At 40.0% G+C, this 15,000-nt stretch overlaps 1 protein-coding gene across 7 annotated transcripts in view; it reads right to left on the reverse strand.

Moving 5' to 3' along the window:
• LOC138007112 (fibroblast growth factor receptor 2-like) overlaps positions 1 to 15,000 on the reverse strand; it is a 92,015-nt gene that overhangs the window by 13,193 nt on the left and 63,822 nt on the right. For all 7 annotated transcript variants that reach the window (XM_068853844.1, XM_068853842.1, XM_068853843.1 and 4 more), the window contains 4 exons: positions 7,786 to 8,247; positions 5,991 to 6,155; positions 5,557 to 5,667; positions 1 to 137 (listed from right to left, as the gene is read on the reverse strand). The exon at positions 1 to 137 is cut by the window's left edge and continues 48 nt beyond it. In XM_068853844.1, the coding sequence (XP_068709945.1) occupies positions 1 to 137; positions 5,557 to 5,667; positions 5,991 to 6,155; positions 7,786 to 8,247 (875 nt within the window). The remainder of the gene's footprint in view (positions 138 to 5,556; positions 5,668 to 5,990; positions 6,156 to 7,785; positions 8,248 to 15,000) is intronic.

The raw sequence follows: 15,000 nt of genomic DNA on the forward strand, positions 1-15,000 counted from the left end.
AGACACGAAGTCTCTGATGGTTAGAGAAGGAACAGAAGAACTTGATCTGCTTTGCTGATACTCAGAGGGTCTTCTGTCCCTTAAAAACTGTCGAAGGTTGCCATAGGGAGCGAACTCAACAACCACGAACAATGGTCCTAAAACACCAAATGAAGGATGTTTAAACACGTTTCAAGAACAATATCTCGGTAATAGCGGAGGGCGCGCGAAGGAGCATGAGAGAAGAGGCGACGAGATTTGATAAATTTAAGCAAAGAAAACCTCGAGAGGAGCCGAGGAAGGAGAAGAAGAGAAAATTTCAATGAGAACCACCATAAAGCTGAGAGAAATGAAGCCAGAGACGAAACACATATTTACAACGCTTAGCTTTCAGGTAAAGTTTTCCTTGTCTTGCTCCCTTGCATATTTTGTTAAACTCGCTAAAAAACGAAGAAGGCCTAAAAACGTTTGCAATTCCGTGTTGACAGAGATTCTGGCATATTTCAACAATCACATTTATATTTTTTTTGTGTGAAATGGATGTCCAATCGTGAGCTGCTTGTTTGACTGTGAATTGCAGTCAAGTATTAAGAGAATTTACTACTCTGTAGCTTCACTTTCTAATTAGGAAGATTTTTTGCTGTTTTTCTAAGCTAAAGAGAGAGGGTGTAAAGAACGGAAAATGTTGTGAAAGAGATTACTAAGCATGTAATTTCAGTTTTAGTTGTCAATTAAAATTGTTGGTTATTGTTTGCAAGGCTTGTTTGTTTACTGATATCAGCTCAGGTGCTTGATCACTGTAAACTGTTTACACTAATGACGATTAATTTTGTACTTTATGCAGAAGCATAATTATTTCCATATACAGTATATTGCTTCCTGGGGTTAGAAACGGGAGCTCCGCTTTTAGGCTTGCCTAAATCTATATATTAAACTAAAAGGAGAATTAAGTGCTGTAGGACCACTCATCAAGAAATATATGCAGATATCGAACGAATAGGAAGATCAGTCCCCGGTAAAGATGGCTGCAGAGAACCCTGTGTAATTCGCTTAGTCGAGAGAATATGAAGTAAGAGAGTGAATCCCTATGCCCAGGATAATGATGTAAACTTTACTTTTGGATTGTACTCATGTTGTGAAGGTCATTGTTGTCTGTAGTTCCCATGACCACTTTCTGCACTTTCACACCAACTGACCACAAGATGCGGTAATAACACAGACTCAATAATAATTTTCAAATAATTTCATTGGAATAGGGAAAATACGGGGAATTTGCTCTCGTCTCATATTCTCTCGAATCGCGCAATTTTTTCAATTAGCCTGAGACAAAAGAGGCTCACCCGCCGCGTGCGTTTCAATTAATCAATTAGGGACTTTGAGATGTTCGTGTCGTACAATGTAGGCGAGGTATCCTAAAAATAAATTGGTACGAGCGGTTTCAGAGTAAATGCAGAGAATGAAAGGCTCACATTTGTAAGCTCGCGTTGTCGTCAAAACCTCAAATTTAGTGCTTTCACGAACTGGTTTCATGTCGTTCTTGTGGAGAGTACCCCAAAAATTGTGCTAAAATGTTGGCCGCACGTGCAGCACGATTATTTACCCTCTTTTAACCAATAGTATTGTCGTTTTGTGGCGTTGTCCTTGACGACCGCGTCCTAGATCTTAAAGTCCTTATCTGATGTGTATTGAAGGCAGGCAGGGGCGGCGTAAGTTGTTGATTTCGTTTCCATGTTGGGTCTTTCTCTGACTTTTCTGCAGCAATCTAATCTTCTGCAGCTCTGTCAAAAGATCTTTAAAACCCCAGTCCTTCCAGCCTTCATTTCCACGCACCAGATCGGCCTTGATTCCCCTAAGCTTGTCCAAAGTACATCTCACGTTTCCCTTGACATCTGCGAGCCGTCCAAGCGTGTCCAAACTTTGTACGTTGAAGCGCAGTTGTTACAAACCTCTTTGACCTTTCTTGGATTTGCTTCGGTAATAATGGGCATCTCCATTATGTTCTTGATATAGGCATCATATAGTTTACAATTTCTATCGGTTGTGCATATTCCGCTTCGAGAACAGCCTTCGCGTTTTCGTATCCTTTGTCTGTAAATGGTAGCCCGTCAATATCTTTGCTCACGTGCCTCTCCAAACAGCTCTTTTAGATATCCAAATTTAATGAGGGGTGCCAGATTAGAGGAATCTATTTCGGAGGTAATAATAATAATAATAATAATAATAATAATATATTTAGCTTTACAAAATTCGCAAAGCTTTACAACCAATGTCTCAAATTACAATCCTACATTCAAATTACATGCAGTATGAGAAACTCTAAAATTACAACAGATTTCTAAGAAAAGAAGAAAAGAAAATCTATATACTGTATAATAATACAAATAACGTTTATACACTATACATAATAATAATAGTAATCTCTATACACTATATATAATATGATCTCTCTACTCTATAGCACTGGAGGAACAAGTGTGTTTTAACTTTTAAAACTCTTAAAAATATCTTATAATACTTTTTAATAACCTTTAATACTCTGTAATATCTTTAATACTCTTAAAATATCGAGTGATTCAGAATTCTTAATGTCTACCGGTAGACAGTATAGGGGTACTGGCAGCAAACGACCTGTCCCCATAAAGCTTAGTTTTAGTTTTAGGTACAACAAGAAGCATTTGACAGGAAGATCTAAGTGCACGAGAAGGCTTATACAAAGTCAATAGTTCAGAAATGTAATCGGGAGCTTGATTGTTAAGAGCTTTGTAAGTTAGCATCAAAATCTTAAAGTCAATTCTGAACTTCACAGGCAACCAGTGTAGTTGCTGTAATATGGGCGATATATGATCATTCTTTGCAGCACCAACAATAAGCCTCGCTGAAGCATTCTGCACGCGCTGGAGCTTTGAGATTTCTTTATCTAGGAGACCCGTTAGTAAACTATTACAGGAATCAAGTTTCGATGAAATGAACGCAATGCACAAGAAAACTCTGCTTTTTGTTCTAAAATCTGTCTCTCGAACTCCATCTGCTGTTTATGATTCTCAAACGCTCTTTTCTCCTGCTCCTCCATATCGATCACATGGATTGCGGATTGAACTCTGTTTGTTGCTTGGTAGACTTTCTCGAGGCGTTTTTCGATTTCTTCGCTCCATGTTTTTATCGCGTCCTCTTTCTCTCTTTTTGTAAACTTCTTTTCCTCTACTGCGGACTTAAGCGTACCCACTGCGGTAACAATACTTGTTGTCGTTCTCGTTTCTCCCAGTAGTGTAGCAGCTCTCGTAATCTGCTCTTGTTTGGTATTGTAAGCAGCTTCTATTGTTTTTAAGTCTAAGTCATTGTTAAGCCTTTTGTTTTTGGCTTGGGTAGCGAACCAATCACGTTATACGTTACGAGAGCTGCTGCTTAAGTGTTAATTTAGTATAGCATTGGAAATTTAGCTGTGTAGGTGTAGGGTTAGCAATCTGTATCATAAGTGTTAATTGCTATGTACATAAATATGAGTACGGAATTTAATGCAAAAACAGGGAAAGAGTCAAGGGCACCCAACGACCAATTTGTTGTAAAATGTATTATTATACCCCAGTTAATGAAAATAAATGTTATTAAGGCATTTTCAGGTGTTTTTCGGTGTTGCTGGGAAAACATTATCTGTTCTTTTTTCCCAGCAAGACACACAAGAAATTTCCCAGCCAGCTAGATAAAATTGGTTGGTTTCCCAGCCAGCTGATCAAATTTATTTCCCAGCCACGAATTCCGCGCGCTTTCAAATCCCTCGATCCAAAACGACCGAACAAAACCTCAGTCTTCAGAGTTTCTACAGCCAGCTCGGGTTGAAATGCTAGAAAAAGTCAATAATTCCCAGGCAAAACCTCTATCAATAACAAAATTTCCCCAGCTCATCGAAACACCTGTATTTTTGCCAGCCAGCAAGATTCCTCTGGGGAACAGATAATGTGAGGATAGATTCGTTGGGTGCCCCTGAAGAGTAAGAGCAGACGAAAGCAGTTGGGAAAGAAAATTGCTGGAAAGGAAGGCCGAAACCCATTTGTCGTTTTATGTATTTAGCGTTTTTTATATGCTCTGTGTTGCGGGTTCGAGGGAAGGGGTTTGCTTTTTCTTATATTTGTTTTTCGTTCTTACTTTCTTTACACATCTCGTCGCTGCGCCAGGGGAGGGCGCACATCACAATCTTGGTGTCAGGAGTGGGATAGTTTTTCCGTGGTATCGCTCATACAACACACCTCAGACGCGAACACGCAACACATTAAAAGGAATTGTTATGGCCGATTACAAATTATGGTCGTTAGAGGAACTCAGGGCAGAGGCCAGTGAAAGATCTATTAACTTTAGTAGTAAGGATGGTGTTAAGACTCTGGCAAGTAAGCTCAGGGTGCATGACAAGTTGATGACAACGGAGCCGTAGCCGAGTTTGAATAACGTCTACAACTGCAGGATGGTGAACTGGCGATGTTAGAATTCCGAAGACAAATGCGATTGGAAGAAAGGGAGGCCGAGAAAGAACGATGGGAAGGCGAAAGACAGAAAGCACTTGAGGAGGAGCGATTGGTAAGCTTTGTAATAAATAATCAGCGTTTTATATATGTTCTGTGTTGCGGGTTCGAGGGAAGGGGTTTTGTTGTGTTTTCTTTTTATTTGTTATCCGTTCTTATTTTCTTCACACATCTCGTCGCTGAGCCATGGGAGGACACACGTCAAGCTGTCCTCATATAACTTAGCGCACAAGGCGTTAAGCTTCACTTTGCATTTTTAGAATAAATTTTAGATTTGAGATGAGATGAGATCTATCGAATAGCCCTAGAATGAGGTATTCATAAGACATTTTGGACTCTTGTCAAAACCACTATCTGACTTCAGTCCTTGAGATTTGAAAAATGAAACTTTTGATTGGCTCTATTTTAGAAAAAAAAAATGTGTGATTTGTACATGGTCAGGATCAAATCAGCGAACAGAAACATGAAACAAGGAAACTTCTCGAGTTTCATAACCATCTTCTTACCGATTAACTTAAGTAACTCACATTCCTGTTGGTATGAAATTTATTGCTGGTTTAGACTCTCGTGATTAGCGGACAGATATTTTTTCACGAAGAGCAATAGTTTGGGGCACAAACAAGGCTGCCGTTGCATCATGTGTGTTATGCACTTGCATATCCTTACCTACATGTAACCTGTGGCTGCGTATTGTGGGGTAATAATTATGAAACACTTCTAGCTCAATTTGTTACGTTACAAAATCATTCATGACGTGCCACTCCGTGATCATATTACCCCTCATTAGGTAAACCTTGGTCTTACATTGTTAACCTGCCAACTATTTTATGATCACATCTTAGATGGTACAAGGGGGAATATGAATATCCCTTATTTTATAATATTATGGAGACTGTTACAAACACTAAATGAATCCGTTAGGCTAGACTTACACAGAGACTTCAACATGGAGTTCTTTGCAATTCTTTCAAGGTCAAACTTGCAGACGTTTTTAATGGAGTGTAGTATTTGTACCTGTTGCAGGCACAATTAATTTCATTTCCCAAGCAGAAACAATTTGTTTTACCGTTTTGTGTGCATGCACCAATCAAATTGATGATGTTCTTGTGTTTTCCAATCTCCTTCATCGTGTCCATTTCAGACAAAAGGTCAGCTAATTCATTTTCAGTTGCATCAGCTGGAAAAGATAGAGAATAAAAATGAAAAAAAACACTCACTTGTGTAAAATGATCCTCGTCATTTCTGCGTTTTTGATTTGATCCGATTTCACGCAAATGACGACAAAAAATACGTCATTCGTGCAGTAAGAATTAAGACGATTGACAGCATTTCACGCCACATCGGCATGACGAAACCCTTACAAAGCAATTAGGGGGCAATTGATTACTTTTTGCTTTGACAAACCCATTATTTTGTGATCACATGTTTCCCATAGTCAATTCATTAAGATTACAGTAACAGCGACTTTGCTTCAACGATGACACTTCAAGTATACCTCACCTTTAAGCATTTTCAGAGCCACTGAACAAGAGCCATGCATATCCGGCAATCCCACAGCATCAGCTCGCATAACCAAACCAAATGCTCCTTCACCAAGTTGTTCTCGTATTGTTAATTGAGATCTATTAATTTCCCACTCCTCGTCACACGGTAGTTCATAAAACTCTGAGTTGAAAAGAATTATTAGATATTGGGGTGTCTTCCTTATTACGTGTCACTAACTTGGAAAACAAAACGTTCTCATATAATAACGGCAATCTGTGCTCAGCAATTACGCAAGTTGCGCAACCCACCAGGGCCTTTTCGCAATAGCGGATCAAATTTTGAATTTTCCAAAAATTGACAGGGCAATTTTTGGCTGCGTACTTTGTGTCCGCACTGGTGAAACCGCAAATGGTCAACAAAACTGACAATCATTAGAATCTGCTTTGCAACAAGCGCGCCAAACATTTCACTTGGTGGAAAAATGGAAAATGACAAAATCCTTCAACTTTTTGCATGACTGTTGCTCTTAAATTTCACACAAAGTCAGACAGGAATGTTGCTCGTCGTGTGCTGTTTTCTGAAACTTCAAATCCTTCGAAATCAACTTATGACGCGTGGGATTCAACATTGTAGAGCATAAGCTGCGAGCTCGCGGATACAATTCATACTTCTTGATCCCTCCAATACCTAAAACGTCTTGGTTTGAGATTCACTGCGCCGACCGAAGAATTCCCGAGGAGTACTTTCCAATTATCGAATTACCGACGCACCTTGTTGGTGTATTGCGATCGACCATGACACGTCAAAATACACGTTTGTGTGACTGTATCCTTCCATTTTTTTCATTTGGTGCTTTTGAGGATTTGCCCGCTTTGACCAAAGATTCTCAAGTCTGGACAATCCATCCGCACTTGTAAAACGCAATTTGCCAAAATAAACAATTTTGTCACCAGTGCGGAAAGACATGCATCTGTGGTTGCAAATGGCCTGAATGGGACGTAATTACCAAGGAATTTTGTTCTCTTCCACTCGCTAACAGCTTATTTCGTTCATCTTCTCTAGGAGAAACCTCATTTTTAGTCTGTTCAGAAGCCCATAACCCGGAAATGTCGATCTCTCTCATTTGGCCTTGGCCTATTCCGTACAAGGGAATTCTCGTGTTTGATGCAAAATTATGGATCGTCCAGGTTTTTTTCCCATGCAAAAAGCTAGCAGTAACCGTGCTAAAAATAGATAATCCCAAAAAACAGTGGGCCACATTCCATCCCAGATCGAGACTTCAGGGTTATGGACTTCTGGATCTGTTTTATAGTTAACAGAGGGGAATGGTTTGGAAGCTCGGCAAACATCAAAGGACCAAACAAAGATGCCAAGATTTAGGTTGGAAAGTGCACGTCGGTGCACAATCTTTTGTTTTGCGCTCATACACTATGCATGAATTACGTAACCAACACGTTTCCATTGGTTAATTCCTCAGTACGGAGTAAACAGCTATTGTGTTTTGTGCACGGTCAAGGCCAAAAAAGAGAGCAAAACCATACAACAAAGAAATTTATCGGGGTTCATAACCAGTCCCCTCTATTAACTATGGTTGTGTCCAGCAAACATTGTTTCCACAAAGATACTCGGTACACGTTTGATGGCATATAAGGAATTATAGGAAACAGAAATATTGGGGCGCTAAGCTCGAAAAAAGTACTGAAAGTTTGAGTTTTAAAGGACCCTGTCTACTTTTTTCCTTGATTGGTAAATGGCGACGTCGAATAGACTGAATGCCGTATCGTTTTAGAAGAAGCACGTTTATCCCTACCTTCAGCTATACTCGAGTCAATTCTTGATGAGAGCCCTGACGAAAAGCGAGACCTATAGCTACCATTTCTGTTCCTTAATAAAGGTGTTGTAGAGTTGATAGATCCTGAAGAACTTAATCTCCTCCTTGGAACTGGATAGGTGAACGTTCTAACAGGTAAATCAGTTGGATTTGGAGTGTTAGGCTCTGATGATAAAAGATCTGTTGTTCCTTGCTTCATTTCGTCCAGTTCCTGTAGTTTCACAATGTCCTCTTGAAGTTTTGTTTCCTCCACTAAATTATGCAACAATCTCTTACGATAGAGAACGAACACTACGCTGGCAATGACTGCGACCAAGAAAACCACGGAGACCAGTATTATGATCGTCGTTGTTTCAGAAGAAGACGGAATAGCAAATGATTGTTTGTAACTAGAAATTGTCGTCTTGTTCCGAAAGTCAGAAGGCGCTTCTGGTCTGTGTCCTAATGTAAAATCAATGAACCAATTAACTACTATAACCTTGCTTTTAAACCTCCTGACAGGTAAGGTGATATATATGCTTCCTGATCCGCCAAGGCTTAGCAGGCACCTATGACAAGTATAAGGCGCCTCTATGTCCGAGTCCATGCAAATAGTACATACGCGTAATCTCGCCGTTAACCACCCATAATAAGATTTAACTCTTCGGAAATATTCTCCCCGTAGTGTTCAGGGTTACCACAAAAAAGTGAAAATATAAAATTAGACAAAGGTTACTTACCTGCAGGATAATTGTTATTCTCCTAGTATAATGCACAGCACCAGGGGTTCAAATTGCATTTTCCTCGGCTCGATACCAGGTCATCACGGTTCAAAGATCTTTGCTATGCAAATTAAGTACAGTATAAAAGGACCATTTGGCGCTTCACAAGTTGTCCATATAAGGATGGGAGGATGAATATGAGAACAACAAATAGAAAGAAGGGAGGGATCTGAACCCCGGTGCTGCGCATTATACTAGGAGAATCACAATTATCCTGCAGGTATGTAACCTTTGTCTAATTTTATATTCTCCTTTGTATAATGCTCCGCTCTGCGTGATTCAGATTGCATAATTCAAAGCAGAAAGTTGAGCGCAAAAATAACGCCATCAAGATGTCTAATGAATACTTTAATGCTGCAACAAAAGCAATATGACTGCAAAACTAGGTCGTAAGTACAGCTGAAGCAAACATGCTTACAGGCGAGCTCCTGTTATGAAACTTGGCAAATGTAAAAGCATTCTTCCAATCAGCTGGGTTTTTTAAAAATAGCGAAAACGCATCAACCGCAAAGGCACCTGGATCTTGGAACTAGGATACATAGCGTTGTGTCTGAAAGTTTAGACGAGATGCAAATAAATCAAGATCTGGCACAAATAGTGACTGCGAAACCCAAAGAAATACAGTGAGATGCAACTTCCATTATATATTGCGATTATGGTTCCAAGACAAAAAATCTTCTCGTACATTGGAACTTACAAGGAACATGGTATGCCTCTATCAGACAGTGATGAGACAAACACGGTTCCAAAATGGATTTAGACACTGCTTGCAAACTAGGAACCATACCTCCTAAATTGTTAATATAGGAAATAGCCGTGCTATTATCGCAAAAAAACTTTCAATACCGAGACTACACAAATTGACACAAATTCCAAGCAATTAATATGCAAAGCTTGTTCTTTGAGGACCACACGCCACTAGTTGAAACTTCACTACATACTACTCCCCAGCCTGATTTGGAAGCATCGGTGGTCAAGGTAATGACTCACTTGGGTTTTGCAAAGCAAGTGCCGTTATACAAACGACAACTCAAAATAAACCAATTCAGAGCATAATTTGCCTTCTCTGGTAAACAAAATACTGAGTCATAATTTCCCTCATTACAACTCAAAGCATCTAGTTAAAAAAATTCTAGATCGCGGTTATAGTCTTGCAGACTTAATTGCTGGAAAGGATGAAACAACTAAATCAATAAAATGAGCTAGTTCTCTAACTTTGCACTGGGTTTTACGCCGCAAACAAGTTTTCTGAGCTAAGACTCGAATGATCTTCCGTTCTGGAAGGGACACAGTCATCTCCACTGTATCAATAACAAACCCTAAAAACATGGATTTTTCTGTTAACAACAAAACCTAATGACCCTAAAACATGAAGGACAAAAACTGTTTCTTCCAAGGGATTTTCACGTGTTGAACTGACAATAACCATGTCATCGAGATAAATTACTTATCTTATTCCTTTGTTTCGGACGGTCGACACAAAGGGCTTCTACCCTTGGTGAAGACCCTTGGGACCGAAAAGAGCCCGAAGGGTAAACATACAAATCCATAAAGATTTGATTTCCACGTGAATCTCAAATACTTGTATGATCAGAATGAATAGGACTGAGATTTCAAATTTATAACAGGTCTTAGATCGCCTGTCTTCTTGGGAACAATAAACAGATTAGAAACAAACTGCCTGGAGTGAGGCGAAGCGTGCTTCATAGCACCTTTGTTTTACATTTTCTGAACCTCAAGTTCAATAAACTCGGTCTCCTGTGCAGAAAAACGGATTGCATGCGAAACCGTCATCTGAAAAGGTTCGTGAATAAACTCAATCTTGTAGCCACTAACTGCTTGTAAAATCCAGCTACCAGACCTGAGACCGCTCCAAATGGAATCAAAATTTGCTAAACGTCCACCTACCTGAGGATAGACGTGCGCAGATTGCGAAATCACAGCTGTTTGGTTGATGTGGGTGAACTCCTCTGCTGCTGGCGAGGGGGCGACTGGTTTCGCTGCTGATAAGGAGGTTTGTGATACTCATAACGGCGCTTGAAGTTTAATTACTCCTTCCATAATTAACGAACTGACGTCCGCGAGAGCTCTCAACACGAGGTTTCTTAAAATGATTAATTTTTTCTGAAAGGACTGAAAAGAGCACTCACGACTTTTCGTCTCGTCCAACAAGTCGTCCCACAACTCTGGATTCACCCGAGGAGCTTTCAAAAACTCACAATTTTTGGGACGAAAGTATTTCTTCTGAACAGAGGAGAACTGATCCTTAGCAGGCTTTTTGGTGCAAGCGCTGTTAATACGCTTCGCAACTCAATCATGAACCTTTGGTAGGGAAGAAGTACGGCACTATCATTATCTTCATCTCCGTCAGCGATAGTCTCAGCAGGGCCAAACTCACTCGTAGGTCCTTCATCGAGAAGAGAGTCCTCATCAGTCAGTCGGCAGTCAACGAGTCGGACATTCTAAAGCCATTGAATCGGTTAAAGAGTCCAGCCTCGACTCAAAAACACTAAAGCCGCTCGCAACCGGAGTTTGAATTGTCTCTTCAACAGAAGTCACAGTCGAATCGGTCTTGTTCTTTGGCATGATGACCTGGCTAGCAAGACGACTTGTGAAACGCCACATGGTCCTTTTATACTGTACTTAATTTGCATAACAAAGATCTTTGGACATGGGTGACCTTATACTAAGCCCAGGAAAATGCAATCTGAACCCCGCAAGGCGGAGTATTATACGAAGGAGAATTATGGTTGGCCGTTTTTCAAAGTGTACTCCCTTTGGTAAGATTAAGATTCGCACGCATCACACAGTTGGGTAAAATAAACTATGGCAGCTATGTTATGAAATTGTGTTCTTCTTCTAAATCGGTGAAGATCTCGAGATACTGTGTCTTGACTGAACGGTTACTGTACTTTCATCAGTATTTAGTCATTACGTTTGATGAGGAGAGGTTAAATGCAAAGTTTACAGCATGATGGAAGCCGATTAGTTGGAACTGTTTGGGTGCATCGACATTCTGCACGTCGACTCTTGCACTCAAAGTGTTGGCCACTCTACCCGCTTTAAAAACCTTGAGTGAAAATCGATCCCGATGCACGAGCGCCACAAGTACAGATGACAAAAAAAAACTGTAAATAAAGGTATTTCCTCAGTGCACAATTCCGTTCGTATGAAACTAGTCCTTTTAAAGGGAAAGTACGGCCTAGAAAAAAGTTTCTCTGAATCGAAAGTTCTTTACCTGTATTGTCTTACTTTAACCACTCATTTAGGCTTTATGTATTTAAATAACTAACAATAACGCTTCAAATATACGGTAAAGACTTAGGCTTAACTGTTAGCATTCCGATTTAATTTGATTCCCAGGCACCTCACGTCCAAGGGCACTTTGAGATATGGAAACTATTCTCAGCGGTCTCACCTCGCACGTATAAAAGGAGATGTGATAGAATGAATGCCATTCTGTCGATCAAGCGAAGTGTTGTAGTACAGAATGCAGCTCACAGTATTTTACCCTGGCGTTCTCTCTTTCGCCAATCATCAGGGTTCGTCCTGTTTTCCCTACCCAAACCCTCCCTTTTCCTCTTCAGAACATTCATTGACGGGACGAGACTGTCGGTGCCCAATCTCAAGCAAGCGTGAGAGAGAGAACGGTGAGAATAGAATACAACTCTTTACACAAAAATGCGCAATTTTAAATTGAAATCCGTCATTTTTGTTTTTGTGTATGCAAACGAGGCTATGACGTACAATAGTCGAGATGACTATGACCAGACGTACTTGATGTAAACAAGGAAAACACAGGCGAGGAAGAGCGATACTTTGTAGACTTGAATCTTAACCCTAACCCTAACGCTAACCCTAATCCTAACCCTGAAGGTTTTACCGTGTTTAGATAATTTTGTGCAATAGATAACCACTAAATGACAAAATACACCAAGTACCTACCCTTTGAGCAACCGGCCCCAGAACACGAAAAGCGTTGACTGTGTAAGAGCTATACTTGACGTAGTAAGGCCGTGTAGCCGCGTCAAGCCACAGAAAGCGCGCGAAAAATGAAGCCTCGCTTATGTTCAGGTGAGTTGACCTGGGTTGAGCCTGCAATCCAACCAAAAACCAGTACCCGACAGCGGTCAACTTTAAAAAAACAGGTGACCTCGATGAGCTCTAAGTTTGAGCCCGCGGTATGGTCGCGTGATAGTGGTCAGTGAATACCTCGTTTTGACAGGTGTCAATTGATCAAAACATGGATGTCCAATATCAAAAGATGTATGCTGTAAACTAGCATGATACTGGTCACATTGGCATACATGGAGGGGTGGACGTGCGTACAGTTGATGACGTCATGACTATAACATCAAAAAAAATTTCGCTTTTCTTAACTATGGTGCTTCGCGCTCCGCTATCAATACAATTTACTCTCTGGATTAGCGTTAGGTTAGGATAATTGTATAATTACTGAACGTTTTATACCTTGTTTAAACAAATTTGAAACAATAGAAAAAGAGAAACCAAGTACCTACCGCTCAAAGCTCGGTTACCGCTAACCGTTGGTTAAGAGGTATCAAAACCTATAGGTTTCCATGGCATTTAACGCTGGTTAGCGCTAACCATGCTTCGAGCAACCCGGGCTAGGAGCATTCTCGTCACCAAAGCCTCGGATCAACCCAAGAGCTCTGGGGTCGAGATTGGGACCAGGGCTGTGTTCAGGTGGAAAACGGTTTGGAAAATTTTTCGCTGGTTTCAATCCACTTTGACCTATCATGATAGCTGTGGTCCACACTGGCGGCTACGCAGCTATTCAAGTCAAGCATCGGAGGGATATAAACTTAAAGCTGAGTGTTTATTTTTAATTTGCTTAGAGCTGCTTTTTTCTCTGTATTGCAATTTTTGGCATATCTTTAGAAGCTCTGATAAGGTTACATGATGCCTGGAGGACCTATGTCTAGAACAGAAACGAAAGGAAAGCGAAAGAGAACGACAACGACAAAACAGAATACCAGTAATAGCTCATACTCGGTGGAAGAAGTTACTCCACAAATTCTTTCCTTGGGCACTAAATCGTTTGTTATTTTCAAAAAGTGGTTGAATCGGTTTTTCCTTTATTCAGGAATGAAAAATGAATTTTTATTTTCAACTGGAATTAAATAACAATTATCTGTACTCTTTTGGACATAAAGAAAAAGTTGATTTGTTTGTTTGTTTTGTGCTAAAATGCGAGCGAACAAGTGCTTTATTAATCCGTGTTGCCCAAGTGGTTTTCGTTGTGCCTCGAAAGTGACAAGCAAATTTTGCCCTTGTGTTATAAACACGTAATCGCAATGAGTTCCCGTAAAATTAGGGGGGAATTTCACTAGCTTGTGTTTTCTGAAGTTTGTTTAAAGCACCTAAACGTTATTTAAGCGTTGGAGCGGATCTTGCCGGTTTGAAGTTCGTCCTTTCTTGGATGCATTGCCCTATTTTGCCGACTCTTGTTCCAAGCCAACTTGGCGTGTTTCAATAAAATACATCAAAATGTGAATGGATCTCGTTTTCAGAAATAACGTAGAATAAAGTATACATGATTAAAACTCTTTTTTGACTTTGAACTGACAAAGGTTTTTATGGCTTCTAATTTTAGCGTGATTGCTATTCTCTGGCTATTGACAGTTGACTCTGAAATGGCTTTTTTTCCTTTTCCATTCGCTCGCTTATTAGGATGTGCTTGTTTTCTTTTAAAACTCATGCGGTTCAAGAAAAATTTTAAATTTCACTCGGAAAACCGATATCGTACTCATGGCTTCGTGATTCATGCAATATCGGTTTTTAGAGTAAAATGTACCGTGGCATTCACTAGTTAGGCAATGAATTTTTCTATAGAAGAAAGCAAAAAAAATGATTTAATTATTAAAGCAGCAACCAGAACATCAAAACGCGGACAATTCGAAACCTTATATTCTCACTAACCCTACACGCAGTAAGAATATATAACCTGGGAGCTCCGCTTTTAGTCTTTGCTAAATCTATTCATTATTGGCTCCACCATCAGAAGAGATTTACCTCGTGGTCGTTAAATTAAACAGGGTTTTATATGTGAGTTATATGCAGGAGTTTAACGAAGCGAAAGAAAGCTTGAAGTGCTATCCCGCGCTCATTGCTGTGAAATAAACGCCTGGAAATCAACTTTAATCTGTCTACCGGGACATTTTACGAGACCCATGTTACAACTTCAAAACAAACGATCGAAGAGTAAATCCTTTCAGTAGTGTCTATAAAGCTAACAAAATTTAACTACATTTCAAATTGGTTATTTTTCTGCCTGGAAAAGCGCATAACAGTTGCTTGATTCAGTTTTCTCGCTCCAATATAATGATATTTTGGACTGGTTGACTGAGATTTCAGCATGAAGCAATTGTTACCAAGACCAATATTCATATACCTGAAGATCCTGCTTGAG

The sequence above is a fragment of the Montipora foliosa genome, chromosome 6 (assembly GCF_036669935.1).
Source record: "Montipora foliosa isolate CH-2021 chromosome 6, ASM3666993v2, whole genome shotgun sequence".
Classification (NCBI taxonomy): Eukaryota; Metazoa; Cnidaria; class Anthozoa; order Scleractinia; family Acroporidae; genus Montipora; species Montipora foliosa.